A 17,291-nucleotide genomic window follows, 5' to 3' on the forward strand; every position below is an offset into this window, starting at 1 on the left:
TTTTTTTCAACAGGTCAGATTTCTATAACAGTATGGCAAAAAATCCATGGGTTTTGAGTCTAAAAAGACTCAAATAGCTCAGAAGTATCCAGACCATGATCTCCAAAACACAGTCTGCTATTCATTCAAGACTAACCTGGGTGAGGCTCAGAATAACAGCACAGCAGTGCTGAGACACTTCATAGGGCAAAAGATGAACTAAATCACCCGACCTTAAGGTCTTATTTTGCTATTAAATTTGTGATACAGAAATACCTTAACAACATAAAAGAAAACTATTTTATACGGGGGTGTGCTTTATCAAGCCACAGAGATGCTGTTTCTTTACAGAGGAATGCAACTTTTAATCTTATCTATGAAAGTCTTAATGAATGTCACCCTATTCACATTGAGTGAGAAAATTTTCCACATCAGATATGAAAAACAGACTACTGGACAGGCTTGTTCCAGGAGGAAGCAATTTCTTCCACAGTTTTCAGGTTCTCTGGCATTCACAACTGCAAGGAAGCACAAAGTAGTAATACCTGCTAAAACCAAGAACAGAACTTCCAAACCTATAACAGCAGAAATGTAGAACAATACTTGTGCTACCTAAAAACTCAGGGTACATTTATCCCTGAAGGCCTGAGAGTGTCATGTCTATAATGTGTGGCAATAAGAACACTTCTGAAATTTAGCCTCAGACAACACCACTCTACAGCCTAGAACAGAGGCCAGCAAGTTCTAGAAGGACCTTATTCAATCTCTCTGAAAGCTGGGACTATCACAATCCAGCTCCAATTGAGCACAAGTCAGCAAAGTGCCCTTGTGACATCCAAGGCCAACCCTATTTTGGGCCCTATTATCAGATCTGCAGCCATCAGGCAGAGGGAGGAGATTCTTACCCTCTGTTCTGCACTTATGAGGTTGCATTTAGGGTATTGTGCCCCATCTGGGGCTTCCCCAGTGCAGGACAGACACTGACATCCCCAGAGCATGTTCAGTGGAAGGCAACCAAGGTTGTCAGAAGGCTGCTGCAAGACAGAAGAGCAGAACAGCTATGAGAACTGGGTTTGTTCAGTCTCAAGAAAACAATGCCAAGGGAACACTTTATTGCTGTCGACAGCTCTCTAGGGAATAAAGAGAAGGTGTAGAGAAGCTAAAGTCAGACTTGTCTCATAAATGCACAGTGATCGTATGAGTCAACAGACAAGCTGGAACATGGGGAATTCTGTTTATACATACAGGAGAAAGAAACTCTCATCAGGATGGGGAAATACTGACACATGTTGCTGAGACAGGTTGTGTTCTCCATCCCTGAACACATTCTAAACTTGGTAAGACCCTCAGCAGCCTGCCTGGCTTGACCTGCTCTGAGCAAAGGTCTGGAATAGATGACCCTGGAGATCCACTCCAAACAAAATCATTTCATCAACCTCCAGCAGAAGGCCAGCTGCAGGTTCATCTTGCAGAACTTTCAAAAGGAAGATAACACCTGTTCTAATACAGAACTAGACATTTTTTTAATGTCTACTCTGAACCTCCCAAACTTCAGCTGGCAGCTGTTACCCCTTCTTTTACCATCTGCCAGCAGGGAGAAGAATTTAACTCCACTGCCTTTCCATGTTTCCTTCAAGTAGCTGCAGGGTGCAATTAGATTGGCCTTTGGTTCCCCTGTGCCAGACTGAACAGGCTCAGTTCCCCCAATGCCTTGAAGCACAGGGAAGCCATGACCTGACGGACCTGATCAGAAGGTTGGAACACTTTGCCTGGGGAGAAAGGCTGAGGGAGCTAGGGCTGTTCAGCCTGGAGAAGGGAAGGCTCCAGGGAGATCTTACAGCAGCCTTTCAGTACTTAAAGCAAGCTTGTAAGAGAGGTGAGGACACAGTTTAGCCTGTTGTGACAGGACAAGGAGCAGTGGTTTTAACCCAAGAGAGGGTAGATTCAGACTACACACAAGGGAAGAAGTTTTTACAATAGGAGTGTTGAAATGTGGGAACAGGTTGCCCAGAGAGGTAGAAAATTGCACTTCCCTGGAAATGTTCAAGGTCAGGTAGGACAGGGCTCTGAGCAACCTGATCTTGATGAAGATGTCCCTGCTCATTGCTGAGGGGTTGGAGTGGATGACCTTTAATGTCCCTTCTATCCCAGACCATTCTGTTATTCCATGCAGCACTCACATGCTCTGAACAGTACACTGAATGTGCCGTACCCTTCCTAATGCTTTTCCTGTTATTTGAGATAAAAGTCAAAGGTAAGGGACAGATTTCATAAAAAAACCACAAGTCATGCACTAAATATTCCTTTGGCTCACACGACAGCTGTCCAATAACCTTACATTGCCAAAATCAAATAAATACTTGTAAAGTCATTCCTGCTCCTTCCCACCATTTTTTTCAAAACTTCATTCACCCTGCGACTAAAATTCTAAGTTACTCGTATTTGCTGAAATGCCCATCAGCTTTACAAATCAACTTCATGAATCAACTTAGAGAAGAAAGCCTTTCCCATATGTGTCATAAATGGGACTCATGTACCAGTCTCCACAATGAAGCAGACAGCAGTAACTAGTGGGTCAACTTGTACCAACTTCAAAAGCTTTCAGCATGGAGAATCAGGCGTTTTGTTATGCTAATTGTTCAGATTTGCTAAGAAATAAACATGCCCTAAAACAGCTTAAATGAAACCTCAGAGGTAAGGAACAGTTGGTGAGCCCTGAAGGTTCTGCTACAGACACACAACAAGGAACATCTGACGTTCCCTAGGGCGCTGTGCTTGATACTTTATTTTGCTAGTATTTTTTTTCAAACTGCTGTTTTATATAAGACAATGTCAATGAATCAATGTTACAGGATCCTGCATTTAAAAAAAAAAAAAAAAACAAAATAAAACAAACCAACATGAAATGGCTCATGTTTATTGAAGTGGAATCTCTGAACTCCCATGTTACAGAATTTTACAACTACAAGCTGCTTCACAGAAATGTGATCCAAGGAAAAAGAAAAAAAAATGAGCAAAATAAAGCCATGGACCAATTAGAGTTGTTATAGACATCTGGTGCCCCTTCCATTTAAATGGTAGGATGATGGTGCTTACCTGCAAGACCCTACTTGAAGAACCTGGTTAAAATAAACCAAAACCAGAAAAAGCTCTAATAAAACTCACTTGGTTGGTAGCAGGGTTGAATCTGGGAATGTGGTTTGCCATTTCTCTACTTCCCACAAAGAGAAAGTCTCATTTCAGATAATATGCTTCCCCACTTACGTTCTGGGTTCCTAGAGAAGCCCCAAGGAACACAAGACTTCCCTGTATTTTCCCTTCTCTGCCTGTTATCATGGCTTTCTAAGCAGGGATGAAAGCCTTGACAGCTCTCCAGCAATCAGTCCAGGTGCAGGGACTCTGTGAGGTACTGGCAACAGGGATGTCCAAAGATGGCACACAGGCACTTCCCAAAGCAGTCCACAACGTTGTGGAGAAGAAATAAGCAGCAAGATTAGTTCTGACCTTTACCTTACACTAGAATTGCACTATAATTCTTTTCTCCTTGTTTTACACTTTTTAAATAGTTGTTCTGCTCAATTAAATGTATGATACAGTGTCAAAAAGATTAACTACAAACAAGAAATACAAAATTACCATAATTTTTAATTGGATAAAGGCCTGTTGGGGGTTGGTTCTTTCCCTTTTCCCGCTGTAGAATTTTCCCCATTGTCATGCTAAGATACCTGTTGACTGTGCCCTGGTGACAAGGGGGAGGAGAGAGAGAGGAGGGAAACCCCTCAATATCCAAACATCCAGAAGAGCAGACAGAAGGCTCTGGCTTGGCCCATTTCCCCCGTGGAGTTCAGACGAGAAGGACGATCGGTGCCTCGGCTCCATCCCTGCCATCCCAGCACCAGGAACCATCCTCACTGCTGTGGGACCCTGCCCTGCTGCCTTCTCGCTGTAACCTGCCACCATCCAGCACTCTGCTGAGCACTGGGACCCACACCGTGAGCGGAGAGCTCTCTCTCCATCTCTCTCTCCCCCTGGGACAGCTCTGCCATCACCCCCAGCCCTCCTGCGGCTCTGCGGGACCCGCCCGCCCCCAGCACCGGGAACTGCAGCTCAGGGAAAAGGTGCCTGCAGCCAAAAAACACTGGGACTGAGTTACTGTTCTGTTTGTGGGTAATTTCATAGCTGTTGTTGTTCTTGTTTGTCTTGTTAAATATACTAGTAAAGAACTGTTATTCCTACCCCCGTATCTTTGCCTGAGAGCTCTCTTAATTCCAAAATGATAATTTGCAAGGAGGAGGGATCACATTTTTCAGTTCAAAGGGAGGTTTCTGCCTTTCTTAGCAAATACCTGTCTTTCAAACTAGGACAAGGCCTAATCAAAGAAAGCCAAAAAACCCATCATACCCCTCCCCTGTAAAAACCAGTTGCTCCAAAAGAGAAACTATCACAAAATTAGGTGATAATAAATGGAGCTGATCAGGAATGCTTTTGGACTCAGTTGTAGGCAGCACCTCAATTTGTGCGCTGAGGTCATGGACTAAGTCTGCACTAACTTCATGTGCTGATAACCCAAAATTAAGATACCTGGTTGGTACCGGTGTATTACAAGAAAACACCGTGTGACCTGAAGACTGAAGAACAAAAACTCCACAGGAACCAAACAGTACAAAAGCCATGCACTTGCTTGGGCTAACAAGAAGATATGTAATACATGAGGAATTGACCCACTGAAAAAAAAGAGAGGAGGAAAACAACCTGAGTAACATGCAAAATGGACACATTTCAAAAACAGGATACATCTGAAATAAAGGCAAATGTGATTCAGACAACATTTCTAGGAAAGACAAGGACATGCTAATGTCCATGGGTAAAACATTAGTTAGAAAGTGCTAGTACCTGGGATAGATTTTATACTCCCCCACCTATACACTCATTTTTGGACAAGAAGTCAAAACACTGTATGCTTCTAAAAGCTAATCCATGCCCCAAACATATCAGCAGCATGACTATTTCAGCAGGAAATGAGTTTTTCAGCTCTAACACTGGCAAGCAAATGCAAATATTTATTTTTAATTTCAGTCTCCTCTGAAACCTACCTTTCAATTTACAAGACTAAGTGTATAAAATTGACCAGGAATCATTGAGGGCACCACTTAATTAAACATTTTGAGAAATAAATTAGCATTTCCATGAAAGAGACCTGGTAAAAATGTAAAAAACAGGTGTATTTGAAACACATTACTCCCATTTCTTCTAACTGATTTTATGTAATATTTTACAGGAATTTAACATCTTGCAGGGATGGCATCCTTCCAAACAGAGATGAGAGCAATTTGCCCCACTCCACTACCTCCTCAAATCTGTTTGATTACCACTGGATCTAGTCTCAGCCAAGATTTAGCAACGGACAGAATTCCCTGTCCATTCCCACACAGCTCACCTGTGTGCACTCATACATACCACAGTGGTAATTTTATTTTCTTCTGTAAAATGGAGATTGAATATCTGCTCAAACTTTGCTGTTAACTTCCAAACACCATTACCTTCAAAATTAATTTATTCTGAAATAGTAGCCTGATTGTTAGGAAATTTTGTCCTCGCTGTTTGGGTGGAAGTGGATTCTGCCCAGACATGCTCAAGAGACATGAGCCCCCTGAGCTTGGACAATACTTTGGAAGAAGTGTGAGTAGGTACCAAGTCTATGAACTGTGGGGTAGAAGACTTGAATCCTAGGGGAACATGGGAGAGAAAAAACTGGTGTAAAAGGTCCAATTCCACCAAAGTAATGTGTGGGGCCTGATCCCAAACTCTGGTCATGTTGCTAGAAGCAATTGTCTGAAGAGCCCTTCAGCTTGAGAGAGTCTTGTCTTGTAGAACTAAAATAGCTGTGTGTGATTTTTCTCTTGTTTCTTTCCATCTGCTTCAACAATGGCAGCTAACAATGTTCTGTTAATGCTCTACTACAGGAAAAGATGTTTATTATTCTAACTTTTCCTAGGTCCGGAGTCATTTCTGAGGGGCTAACAAACGGAGGATGACAAAGGGGTGGTCATTTGGAGTAAACCTACCCTATAAGTATGCACCAGATCAAAACGGGCTCCAGAGTTGGAAAGGCCTTCCATTATCCTGTACAGCTAAGAGCTGGTAACACAGCACCTCTGACTGGGAAAAGAGATTTCCCTGTGAAAAACATAAATCAGTTTATCCTTATCACTGAAGGAGATAGCAAGGTCTATGCCCAAATCCCAAATGGCTCCCACCCATGAGTTTGAAACAATCAGCAGTCTTCTTGCTCAGAGGATAACAGCAGCATGTATGTCAAGAATGCAAGAACCACAACATTTATGTTGGAAAGTCCTTCCTGAATTAGTATGTGATGCAGGTTTTGGTGATTAGTATTACACAGAATAAAGTGAAAACAACAAAGCAAGAACACAATCCATTCATTCTTTACCAAGCACATAGAGAATCTGGAAGGACTTGATTTAAACTCAATTATAAAACATATCAAATCTAACAAGGGCAGTTGACTGAGGATTTCCCACAGAGAGTAAAACATCAAGATATACCGGTTCCATTTTTTATCTTTCTTTCTTTCTTTCCAGTACCATGGAAAAGAAGAAAGCTTGTTCTTGTTTTCCCTTTCATCTCAAGAGGTGGCTCAGGAAGAAATGTGGATGCCTCATCCCTAGAAGTGTTCAAGTTTGAGCAATATCTTCTAGTGGAAGACGTCCCTGCCTACGGCAGAGGGGTTGGAAGCAGATGATTGCTCTCTACAGCTCCCTGAAAGAAGGTTGTAGCTGGAGGAGTCTCTTCTCCCAAGCAACCAGCAACAGGACAATAGGAAATGGCCTCAAGCTGCACCAGGGGAGGTTCAAGCTGGACATCAGGAAAAACTGTTTCACAAAAATGGTTGCCAAGCATTGGAATGGGCTGCCCAGGGAGGTGGTGAAGTCACCAACCCCAGAAATGTTCAAGAAATGAGTGGATGTGGCACTCAGTGCTGTGGCCCAAGACAAGGTCATGATCAGTCAACAGTTGGAGACAATGACCTTGGTGGTCTTTTTCAGCCTAAATGATTCTGTAATCTTTAAGGTCCCTTGATGCCTTGAGAGGCTGCCTAGAACAGAGGCTAGACAGTGTTAAAGGAATAAAGCAGGAATTTACTGAAAGGCCTTTAAAGGATACACCTTGGGCAGTACAAGAGCCCAGCCATGGCTACACCCAAGATGGACTCCGCGTCACAAGTTTTCACATTTTTGTAAGTTTTGGTCCTTTTACATATTGGGGTTAATTGTCCAATTACAGCTTCAGGTTACGAAGTCCCATCCTCCCAGTTTGTTCTCCTCAATTCAGCATTGTTTATACCTTTTGTGCCTAAAGTGCAACAGTGTCCTTGGTTCTTGGGCTGGAAAAGGATTGTTTTGTCAAACTAAACGGTGAGGAGAACTCACTAACACTTCATATGAAGTTCAGAGTTATATACTAATGCAGTACAGAATCTGGGTAATATGAAAGCTAAAACTTAACCATCACCTTCTATGATTTTATGAGTAAGTGGCTTAATTGTTTAAGTAAGTTTTAAGTCACCAAAACCAGGCTACAAAATTGCTTATGGTAGGTTGTGAAGTCAACAGTGATACAGGAGTATTCTACCAGATAAAGACTCAAAAAAACACCAAAATAAACCACAAAAGAGGCTAATCATTTTAAGATTTTCCTCTTGTAGTTGTCCTACATTAAACTGTATCTCAGTGTTTTCCACTCTAGTTTCTGCCTTAGATGGTAATTCAGGGAAGTGCAAGTTGAAAACTGACTGTGACAAACTGGGTGTAACCCCACCCTCTGGCTGATGCTGGAATACCAACAGCAGCAACGACAATTCCATAAATCCGAGTCACTCTTTACCTCCTAATCTATGGATTAGCAAAAAAAAAAACAAAAAGAAACAAACACTATCAGCAAAAACTGCTCAGTCCCTAAGAGCTTGTAAAAGAAATGCTACACTGGTGTATTTCTTATTACAGCCTTTAAAGCCTGGGAAGTCCCAATACAAGCTGAAGACTTGACCAAGATTTAATACATGCTGGATTTCTCTCCTATAAACAGGTATTTAAGGCACAAGTATACTAGGCAGCAATGGAGCTATTTAAACACAGCCTGCCAGTGCTGAACTCCAGACTGACAATCCAGAACCCTCGTGTCTCTGAAGTACTTGACAAAACATTAAATTACAGAGCTCTTTCCTTATAAAAATAGTTACACATAAATTAATATGCACCAAAAAAATAGTCACATCTTAGCATTCATTAGGTTGCAAAGTTCTGTTACCAAAATACCCCACTCAAACCAGTTACCGGCAGCAACTGTGAATTTTAACAATAACCAAGTGTTTCATATTTGGGAGTCTGAGAAAAAAATCTGGAAACTGCTGCTCTGGTTGGCTTTTGTACTTGGAAAACACTTTCTGCACCATTAACATGGAAGGCTTGCAAATTCAAATTCTTCTTCCAATTAAAGTGTGGAAGCTTGAACAGGAGTAAATTAATTACATGTTTTATGGGGGAGATCCTAGTCAGCTCAAGTCTTCCAGATACAAGTTTGAGCTCAAATTCACAGCTGACAGTGTCCAATTAAGACAACTGATTCCAGGTAGGTTTGACAGGGATCTCAGAAGTTAGTAAACCTGTAAGCATTCCCACAGCACTTCTTGCATGACTTTGGCATAATTAAAAAAATAAGTCTTGCCCAGTTTTGGAGAAGATTTAAAATCTATCAGATCCAGTTCAGGTGCAGAAGCACAAAACCCAGCCTGCCAGACTGAGTTTCATGTCTTGGTCCTAAAAATTCATCTGTTAGAAGTTCAAGACCTTTTCATCATTCAGTTAACCTGATCCCAGCAGAAAGAATTTAAACCTTTTATTTTCTCTTAAACCTTGATTCTGACAGATAGAGAAACCATACTCAGCAGAACATAAATTTTTATTTGACTCCCCTCAGCTTTAACACTACCTGTGTGTGTACACTGTCTTCTTGTCTGGCAGAAGAATCTATCACTGAAGCAATGGAACCAAGTTCAAGTGGTCTTGCTAAATGCAGAAAGCTGGCTCAGTTTACACAATTTTTTTAAACAGCGTGTCTTGTAATTTTGGGTACTATGTATTGTCAGAAAAACAAAAGTTTTAAAAATGATATTTTATAGAGCTATGTCAGGTACAGTAAAGTGCAGAAACATTCTTATGATGTTAATATGAATAAATTGTTATTAACATGGTTTTGTACATTTTGAAAATTACAACACCTAAAAGTTTTAAGGCATCATTTCTTTTGACTTATTCCATAGTCATTAACTTGAAAATCAGAGCAGAGACGATTAGATAGCATGGCTATAGATCAAACTGAGATTTCATGTACATGACACTTTGTAGACAGGCCTTTTCAATTCTTCCTTAGCTTGCTACTAAACCCAAACCTACCTTCTTGCAAGGTAACCCTGCTAGCATACCCCCAAAAAAATTCAGAAATTCAATACTATTAAATTAAATACCTACCTGAGAGCTTCATGAGAAGCTCAGATGCTGCCTTGACTGACATGTCCTGCCTCATCACATTTGCCTGTGCTTCTTGTGGCTTGATTTTCTCTTCAGGGATGTTTGGAGCTGAGGCTTCTTGGCTGAACACATAGCTGGGCTGAGACACGGCTGAACTTCCAGCTTCTTCATCCTTAGGCTCTTCTTTCACTTTAAAATTAGGAGTCAAGGGCTCTTTTTGATTTGCAGCTGTCAAGAGAAGGAAAGAAGTGAGACAGTGTAATCCCAGAGCAGCTAGTAACAGGAAGAAACCATAACCTGAGAAATGCTGAAGCAGACACATCAAACTGCTCAAAGATGCTTCAAGGGACAAACAAACTTCTGCACCTTTTCTACAAAGTGGCAGCTTTGAAACACAGTAACTGCATGTATAACAAAGCTCAGAACATGCTCTCACTTTTACCCCCTACTCCTCCTAAAAGCTCTTCCCACCTCATTGGTTTTTAGGTTTTCTACAGGCTTGGTAAAAGTTTAAAACATTTCATGTAAGGGCAAACTTGGCAAAGCCCATGGGTATAACATACTAAGGTTTTAAAGCATGGAAGAGAGGCAAGAGATGAAGAGAGTTGGAAGACAGAAAACCTACGAGGGGAGTAAAAAGGAAAAGATTGCAAATTCCTAGGTCCTAAAAGTTGCTATATTAAGAAGAGAACTAAGGGATTTTCAGAAGACAGCTCTGCACTGTTCCAAGCTCTATATCCATAAAAAGAATGAGAGCAACATAAAAATATTCCTTTCCAATACTCCTCCTAAGCAGCTGTACAACCTCAGAGGAGGGTAAGGAGACTTTGGGGAGTTGCTTAAGATCTACCCACTGAGCAATGCCGTTCTTGAAGGGTCTTTCTCATACCCTTGACAGCAGCACAACCTTTGCACAGTGTTTGGTTAAAAGGATAAAACCAGAACAGCTCTTAAACAATACTTCCAAGCCCAGCCAACATAAATTCATGGGCAGAGGCATGACAAGCAGAAAGCTACAGAAGTTGTACTATTTTTCAAGTAAATCTTATAATTTTTTTTATGTTTAACCGTTAAGAGATACTTCTTTCCCTATCTCTTCATGACCTTTTCTTGGCCAAAATATCATTTCAAATTCCCAGTAACACACAGCAGAGGATTAATTGAGTGCCTTTAACTTTGCAAGTTTGTATTTCCCCTACCTCTAAACTTCTGTATCCACAAACACAGAAGACACACCCTTGAGCCTGACAAAATCTGGCAACATTTACCTGCTTAAACCTTTGGTCTACTTTCTTCTTCAATTCACAACTTCTTACCTACTCTCTCAGTCTCCTCTTTTTATTTATTTTTTTTTTTTTGGCTAATTTCCTCAGACACTCTCCTCAACAACTCCCCCAAAACTCCTACAGGACCCAAATTCCTGCATCCAACTACGAAGTGCTCACCATCTCCCAGAGACACAAACTCTAAAATATGAGGTACAATTGTCATCTTTATCAGAATTAGACACATATTTGCTACTTTGAGCACTTGTTCATTTCCACACAGTTCAATTTTTTATGTTTGTCTTTGGGAGTGTGAGAATGATTTTTAAAGCTACTGCATTACCTTGTAACACAACACATCTTCTCAATTTATATTTCAGAGTTATCTGACTTTCCTCCTTGTTGATTGGCAAGCCATCACCAAAGAACAAGATTAAGACAAGTGGTATAAGGAGTGCACACATAAGCAACATGTGCCCATCCACATTAATTCTATTCACTTCAGAAATTACATTACCTTATATCTGGAATTTTTAACATGACCTATAGGCACTTTTACCACCACTAGGAATTGCTTTTGCATTTTTTATTTTTTAAAGAAGAGCAAAAGCAGAAATATGAAACACTAAAACATGCTTTAACCCATAAAAATACAAGTTAGAGCTCTCAAGCCAATCTTAACTTTACTAAGGTACTAACACAAAAATTCCATCTATCTTCTTTATCCTGGCCTTGGTCTATTCTGGGTTTTGACCTGGGGTGATGAATGGCCACAAAGAAAAAAAAAAGAAAAAAAAAAAAAGAGACCCAAACCTTCTCTGCTGAATTACCTTCTGCTGTCCTTTGCTTTTAAAACCTGCCACTCCAGCTGCTATGCTGATATGAAAAATACCTCCACCAGGATCTGAGTGCAACCACGAGAGAGCAGACTGCCTGAACTTTCAGAGAACGTTAGGGAAAGAAAAGGTCTTTTGAATTTATTTATTTCAAAAAGGTATTAATTCAAATCTGTCCTAGAAAATAAAGGAAGCATGAGTCCGAGTGAAGAGGTAAAGATGACCCACTGAGAACAACCATTAACCTGTGGAGTCAGCCTTGTCTCTGCCATGAACTAGGGCAGAAAATGAGCCAGGTAGAGCAAGCACTACAGGCTGGGTGAGCCTACACTCTTCCACCATTTAAAACAGAGGTGATATTAAATTTGCATAGATCAATGTAAGTCTGCAATCATATACCATGGCAAAAACATCCAGAAACAAACAGAATATAACAGAACTCATATAATATCACAGACGTAAGCAAGGAACTTATTACAAGAGTTAGCTGCTACAGTATGCAGCGGCAGATGTTTCTTTCATTATCCTCCCACAAGAAAAAGGATCAAAAGGAATAATTTTGGAAGAAAATAACATTTTTTAACCCTCTCATCACCAAGGCAAAAGTCAGCAGCCAGTTGGACCCAATCCAAGGGCAAGTGTAAGGTGGTGCCTCTGTGGTCTTCATCCCAGGGTTTCCTCAAGCCCTACCAAGATGAAGACAAGTTCTAATAGCTCAGAGGACCAAAATAACAAGGTAGATCACATCAGAGTTTAAATAGTTTAGTGAGAGTCCAGTTCTTGACCCCTCAATTCAGGAAGAACATTGAGGTGCTGGAGTGAGTCCAGAGAAATGCAAGAGAGCTGATGAAGGCTCTGGAGCACAAGTTTTATGAGAAGTGGCTGAAGAAGCTGGGGGTGTTTAGCCTGGAGAAAAGGAGGCTCAGGGGTCACTATTACTCTACAGTTCCCTGAAAGGAGGCTTCAGCCATGTGGAGGTCAGTCTCTAGTCCCAGACAGCCAGTGATGGGATAAGAGGAATAGTCCCAAGCTGGGCCAGGGAAATCTGAGTTGGACATCAGGAAGAATTTCTTCCAGAAAGAGTGACTAGACATTGGAATGGGCTGCCCAGGGAGGTGGTGGAGTCACCATCCCTGGAGGTGCTTATGGAAAGACTGGACATAGCGCATAGCAGCACACAGTGCTGTGGTCTGGTTCACAAAGGGGTGTTTGGTCATGGGTTGGACTCAATGATCCCGGAGGTCTTTTCCAACCTGATTGATCACATGAAGTGATAGATCCAGAATGAATCCAGTTTCCCCCCTTTTCTCTGTACAATTTTGCCCTTCTGTCCTACCCTACATGTGATCCCTCCTGCAGTGACAGCATGTGCTGCTAGGAGCCACTGCCTCCTCACACTTCTGAGCCATCCTCCAGGCTAACAATGACTGACAAAACCATGTTGATTAGAAATCTACCAGCACAGCAACAGACAATCTAAATTAGTTCTTCAGGGATATGTATACTTTTTGTGTTTACAATACTTCACCAATGAGAAAACACAGTCAGGGTCCCCCAACCTAGAGGACACCCTGAAGGTGTATCTTTGGCAGCATTACACAAAGGAAAAGAACCCCAGACTGTTGCTCTTACCTATGTCACTGATTCTGCCTATTCTAGCTGCTTTGTTTTAGACAGAAGAGGGAATTCATAAACTAGGAAAGAAGTGGAGTCTTATTTCTTTAATTAACTGGCAGCACATTCCTTAAACTGATGATGCTTTCTAAAAACCAAACATTTAAACTGTACATAAATCACAAAAATACAAGAGTTATTTGCATCATTTTTCTTCCCCCAAAAAATAAAAACTAAATCAGACAATTACCGGGTCAGTTTAAAGCTGGTTGCTACAACTAATAAGAGGTTTTACTCCTTCTTGAAATATACTGAAGCAGATTCTAATGTAAATGAAGCCTAAAGCAGATGGACAAATAAAAAAGGGCAGGTTGTCTCATTTATCAAGTGTGTGCATTAAAGCTAGAGGGGGAAAAACCCCACAACACAAAAAAGACCCCTTAAACAACCAAAGTCCCCACCACTCTCATCCCATCTTGGATCCACAACTAGGGACAAAATTGGTAACACATGGGGAATAGCAAGTGTGATGCATCCCCTAGTCATTTCAGGGAAAACAATAAACAGATCTAAGTGTTGCAAATAAGGGAAATAAAAGTCTACTATGACCAGTTTTTTAAAATCCCATGACTGAGGAATCCTTAAAAAAATTTGAACTAGGCAAGAATTAAAAAAAAAGAGTATGTTGAAGATTATTAAAGTATCTTTGAATGACAAAATTATTACTCCCCAGAAGGAAGAGTTATCTTCTACCGACACAAAAATAGATACACGCACATCCTAATTTGTACTTAATTTACATTCATTCTGAACAGCAGTGAGAACAGAATGAAGAATGTGCTGTCTACAGACTGACTAAAAAACCCCCATGAATTTAATTTTGAAGTACACAGCGAGCAAACAAAACAAACCCACGTAGCAAATGAAACCAACAGGCAGGAATCTCTCAAGCACAGTGGATAATGCTCCATTTGTTCCATTCCATACCCAGAAAACACACAGATCAAAGAATATTCCAGACTGCTGATTTTTATCTTCCTGGCAACTGGAATCATTTGAGCCATTTGGCAAAAATAGATGACAAAAGTTATAACACTTTCCTGAAACTGCCAAATGCCACAAGAAAAGTCTTGGGCATCTGCCACTAATCTGAAACACTCTGGTAGAAGCTGCTAACTCCATCAGTCCACTTAAGAGGATTTCTAAATGCTCAAAACATTTATAACTGAAAGAGGAAAAATGGGCTTCTTACTGCCAACCCAATGTTACAAGTCACAATCAGCAAAAAGTTGGTCACTGCTCCATCTGTCTGAGAGGAAAAACATGAAGAACAGAATCCACAACAAAAATTCTGCCACAAAAAAAAGCCATGAGAAAAAACCATCCACAGAGTCTGTGTTGAACAGTTCCACCCCTGATGGTAGGCTCTGGGCTGTGGTTGCTAAAGTGAACCAAGAGCCTCTGACAGATCAGTTCTGCAGTATTTGTAGGACATAGTCCCATGACAGTGGGCATCACATCACCCTGAAGGCAGCTGTGGTCAATAAAGGGTGTGACTTGGGTCATCTACTACTTTATTCTCTAGCAATTGAAATGTCCAGGTAAGAACTGGCATTCTGCATGGAAACCATGGCTTATATTTGATGATATTCAAGAACTGGGAAAGGGGCACAAACACTGCAGAAATAGCCCACAGTGAGCTAATTGCTTTGCAAGAAAATTCTATGGAATTGGAACCTGTTGGAGAATCTGCAGACTAAAATCCAATTGGGCTGATAAATTATGTTCATCTTATTAAACACAGAGGCTGTATACACTGTGAATGGCCCAAAAGAAAAAAATACTGTTCTTCTTGCAGGACAGTCTAGCTGGTCTATCATTTCCTTTTAGTGCCTCTTGCCGTGGAGTATTCATGTGGCCCAGAGCACATCATGCTACCTAACCCTTCTAGGAATTCTCAGTCAATTACACCCGAATTTTAAAGCCCCCTACTCTGCCCTTGGCCAAATAAACAAACCTTTAGGGCTATAAGGGACAGAAAGGGCATTATCAAGGAAGAAGCTACTCATGACTCAAGGGTTTTCAGCACCACAACACTTCTTTTTATCACAGCAATGGCAGAATCATAAATATGATGATACCACAACTTGACACCCTTGGGCTTCAGGAAGCCACCTAAAATATGAGGTCTTCCAAAATATATTGCTTAAGTACATTAAAAACTACAAGCACAGGTCAAGAAAGGCCAGCTAACTAAACTGATTTTCTTTAAAGCTGCTCTGTGTTCAGAAAGCTGAAGTCAAGCACAATGAGACACAGCAAAGGAGAATGACCAGTCCTGCTACTGTGCCCTCAAAATTTCCCCATGTCCCAGTCCAAGTGGAATGGAAGAATCAGGCAAATTGCTAAGGCAGGTGGTACAGAACCACACATCCCTCCCGACACCCCAAGGTGTCTGCTATGCAGCCAAAGTCTCACAGACTGAATGAGCTGTAGCATCTGCCAAGACCATTTCCTCCTTTTCCAGGTAAAAAGGAAAACAGCAGCAGAACAGGTAAGATTGTGAGGACATTGGAGAAAAGAGGAAGCAGTGAAAGGAGCAAGAAGGAATTTATTGCTGATAAGAAAGAATTACTTGCAATATGGAAATGTCTCCTCTCTACAAAGGAGCGAAAACAGGGGAGAGAAATAGCACCAGACTAGTCTTTATGTTTGTTTTAACAAAACAAAAAACAAAACAAACAATCAGAGATGATTGAACTAACAGTGTTTTCAAATCCCATTTCAGATAGATGAGAGAAAGGCTCATGAGCTCGGACTTCTGCCCAGAGTAATAGTGTATTCAGGGAAACAAAAGAGCCATCAGCCTAGTCCAGTCCCATACTCCAAATATAAGAGTTTGTGTAGACATTAAAACTAAATTGTAAGCACAGACCTGGTCCCGAATCATACTGCTGGATTCTTTTAAGTTGTATTGGACCAAGTACACAAACAAAAGGAGTTTGTTGTTCTGCATTTTAAATTGCTGGATTAGAACAGAGACTATACTGTTTAATCTTACTAAATTCTACACGCTCCTTCAAGATGCAAAACACGACAGTGAGATTCTAAGGATGCTGGGAAATTGTGGATACAAGACTAGAAATTCCTGAAAAGAGATTATAAGGGTGATGATATATCGGTAGTAAAGACTAGAACAAGATTTTATTTGCCCAAGTTTTAAGTAGATGTGCTATTGCACACCAGAATTTTACTTCAAGCTAAGGTCTATATGGAAACTAGGAAAATGTAAATCTGGAGAGACTTCGAAGAGAGAACTTGATGACATCAGGGTATTTACAGTGACAGGAGCATTACGGAATTCACAGTATTTTTAAATGAAGGACATGGCTCAATAATTGCCAGTCCTGTGCAATTACATATTCTAATTGAAATTTTACATTCTGACATAAACTACGAATTCCAAATATAGACAGCATGGGTTTTTCTTTGGAACTTGCTACTCAAATACATCAATTACAGCAATTTAATTGGATATGCTTTTATTTTATTAAAAATAGCTGTTTGAAGAGTTCAAGCCAGCCAGTTCAATCTAGTCAATGGCAAATAATAAAACATTTCCAATTACTTGTGTTACCTTTAAGGAACACAGTAATTTTCAAGAGCCAAACGAACAAATAATCTAAGTGATTACTTAGCTTTTCTACTTAAGTGCCGTATGTAGCTGTCTGATGATTTAATCTCTCATTATTCCATTAATGGAATCAGCTAATAAAACACAGATGAAGAGTCCAAATATTTTGGACAGTCACTGAAGTCCCATGGTGGCTTTATTTCCCAAAATAAAAAGACTTGTCTCCTCACATGACAGTGACAGCAGATATGACAAACGGAGAGAAAGCAGTTTCTAACTGGTTTAACATGGCCAGCCCCAAACCCTCAGCATTTTAGCTCCTTCCTCCTGTCTTTTTTTTAGTTTTTCCATGCAAGTAACTTGGGGCACATAAAAAGAACAGCAGAGGCAGGGCACACTTGATACCGCTCCACAA

General features: G+C 40.7%; 1 protein-coding gene across 1 annotated transcript in view; it reads right to left on the reverse strand.

Moving 5' to 3' along the window:
- Window positions 1-17,291, reverse strand: part of ZNF827 (zinc finger protein 827) — a 78,869-nt gene that overhangs the window by 37,258 nt on the left and 24,320 nt on the right. Inside the window, exon 5 of the mRNA XM_062493659.1 lies at window positions 9,528-9,755. Coding sequence (XP_062349643.1) covers window positions 9,528-9,755 — 228 coding nt within the window. The remainder of the gene's footprint in view (window positions 1-9,527; window positions 9,756-17,291) is intronic.

The sequence above is a fragment of the Cinclus cinclus genome, chromosome 5 (assembly GCF_963662255.1).
Source record: "Cinclus cinclus chromosome 5, bCinCin1.1, whole genome shotgun sequence".
NCBI lineage: Eukaryota > Metazoa > Chordata > Aves > Passeriformes > Cinclidae > Cinclus > Cinclus cinclus.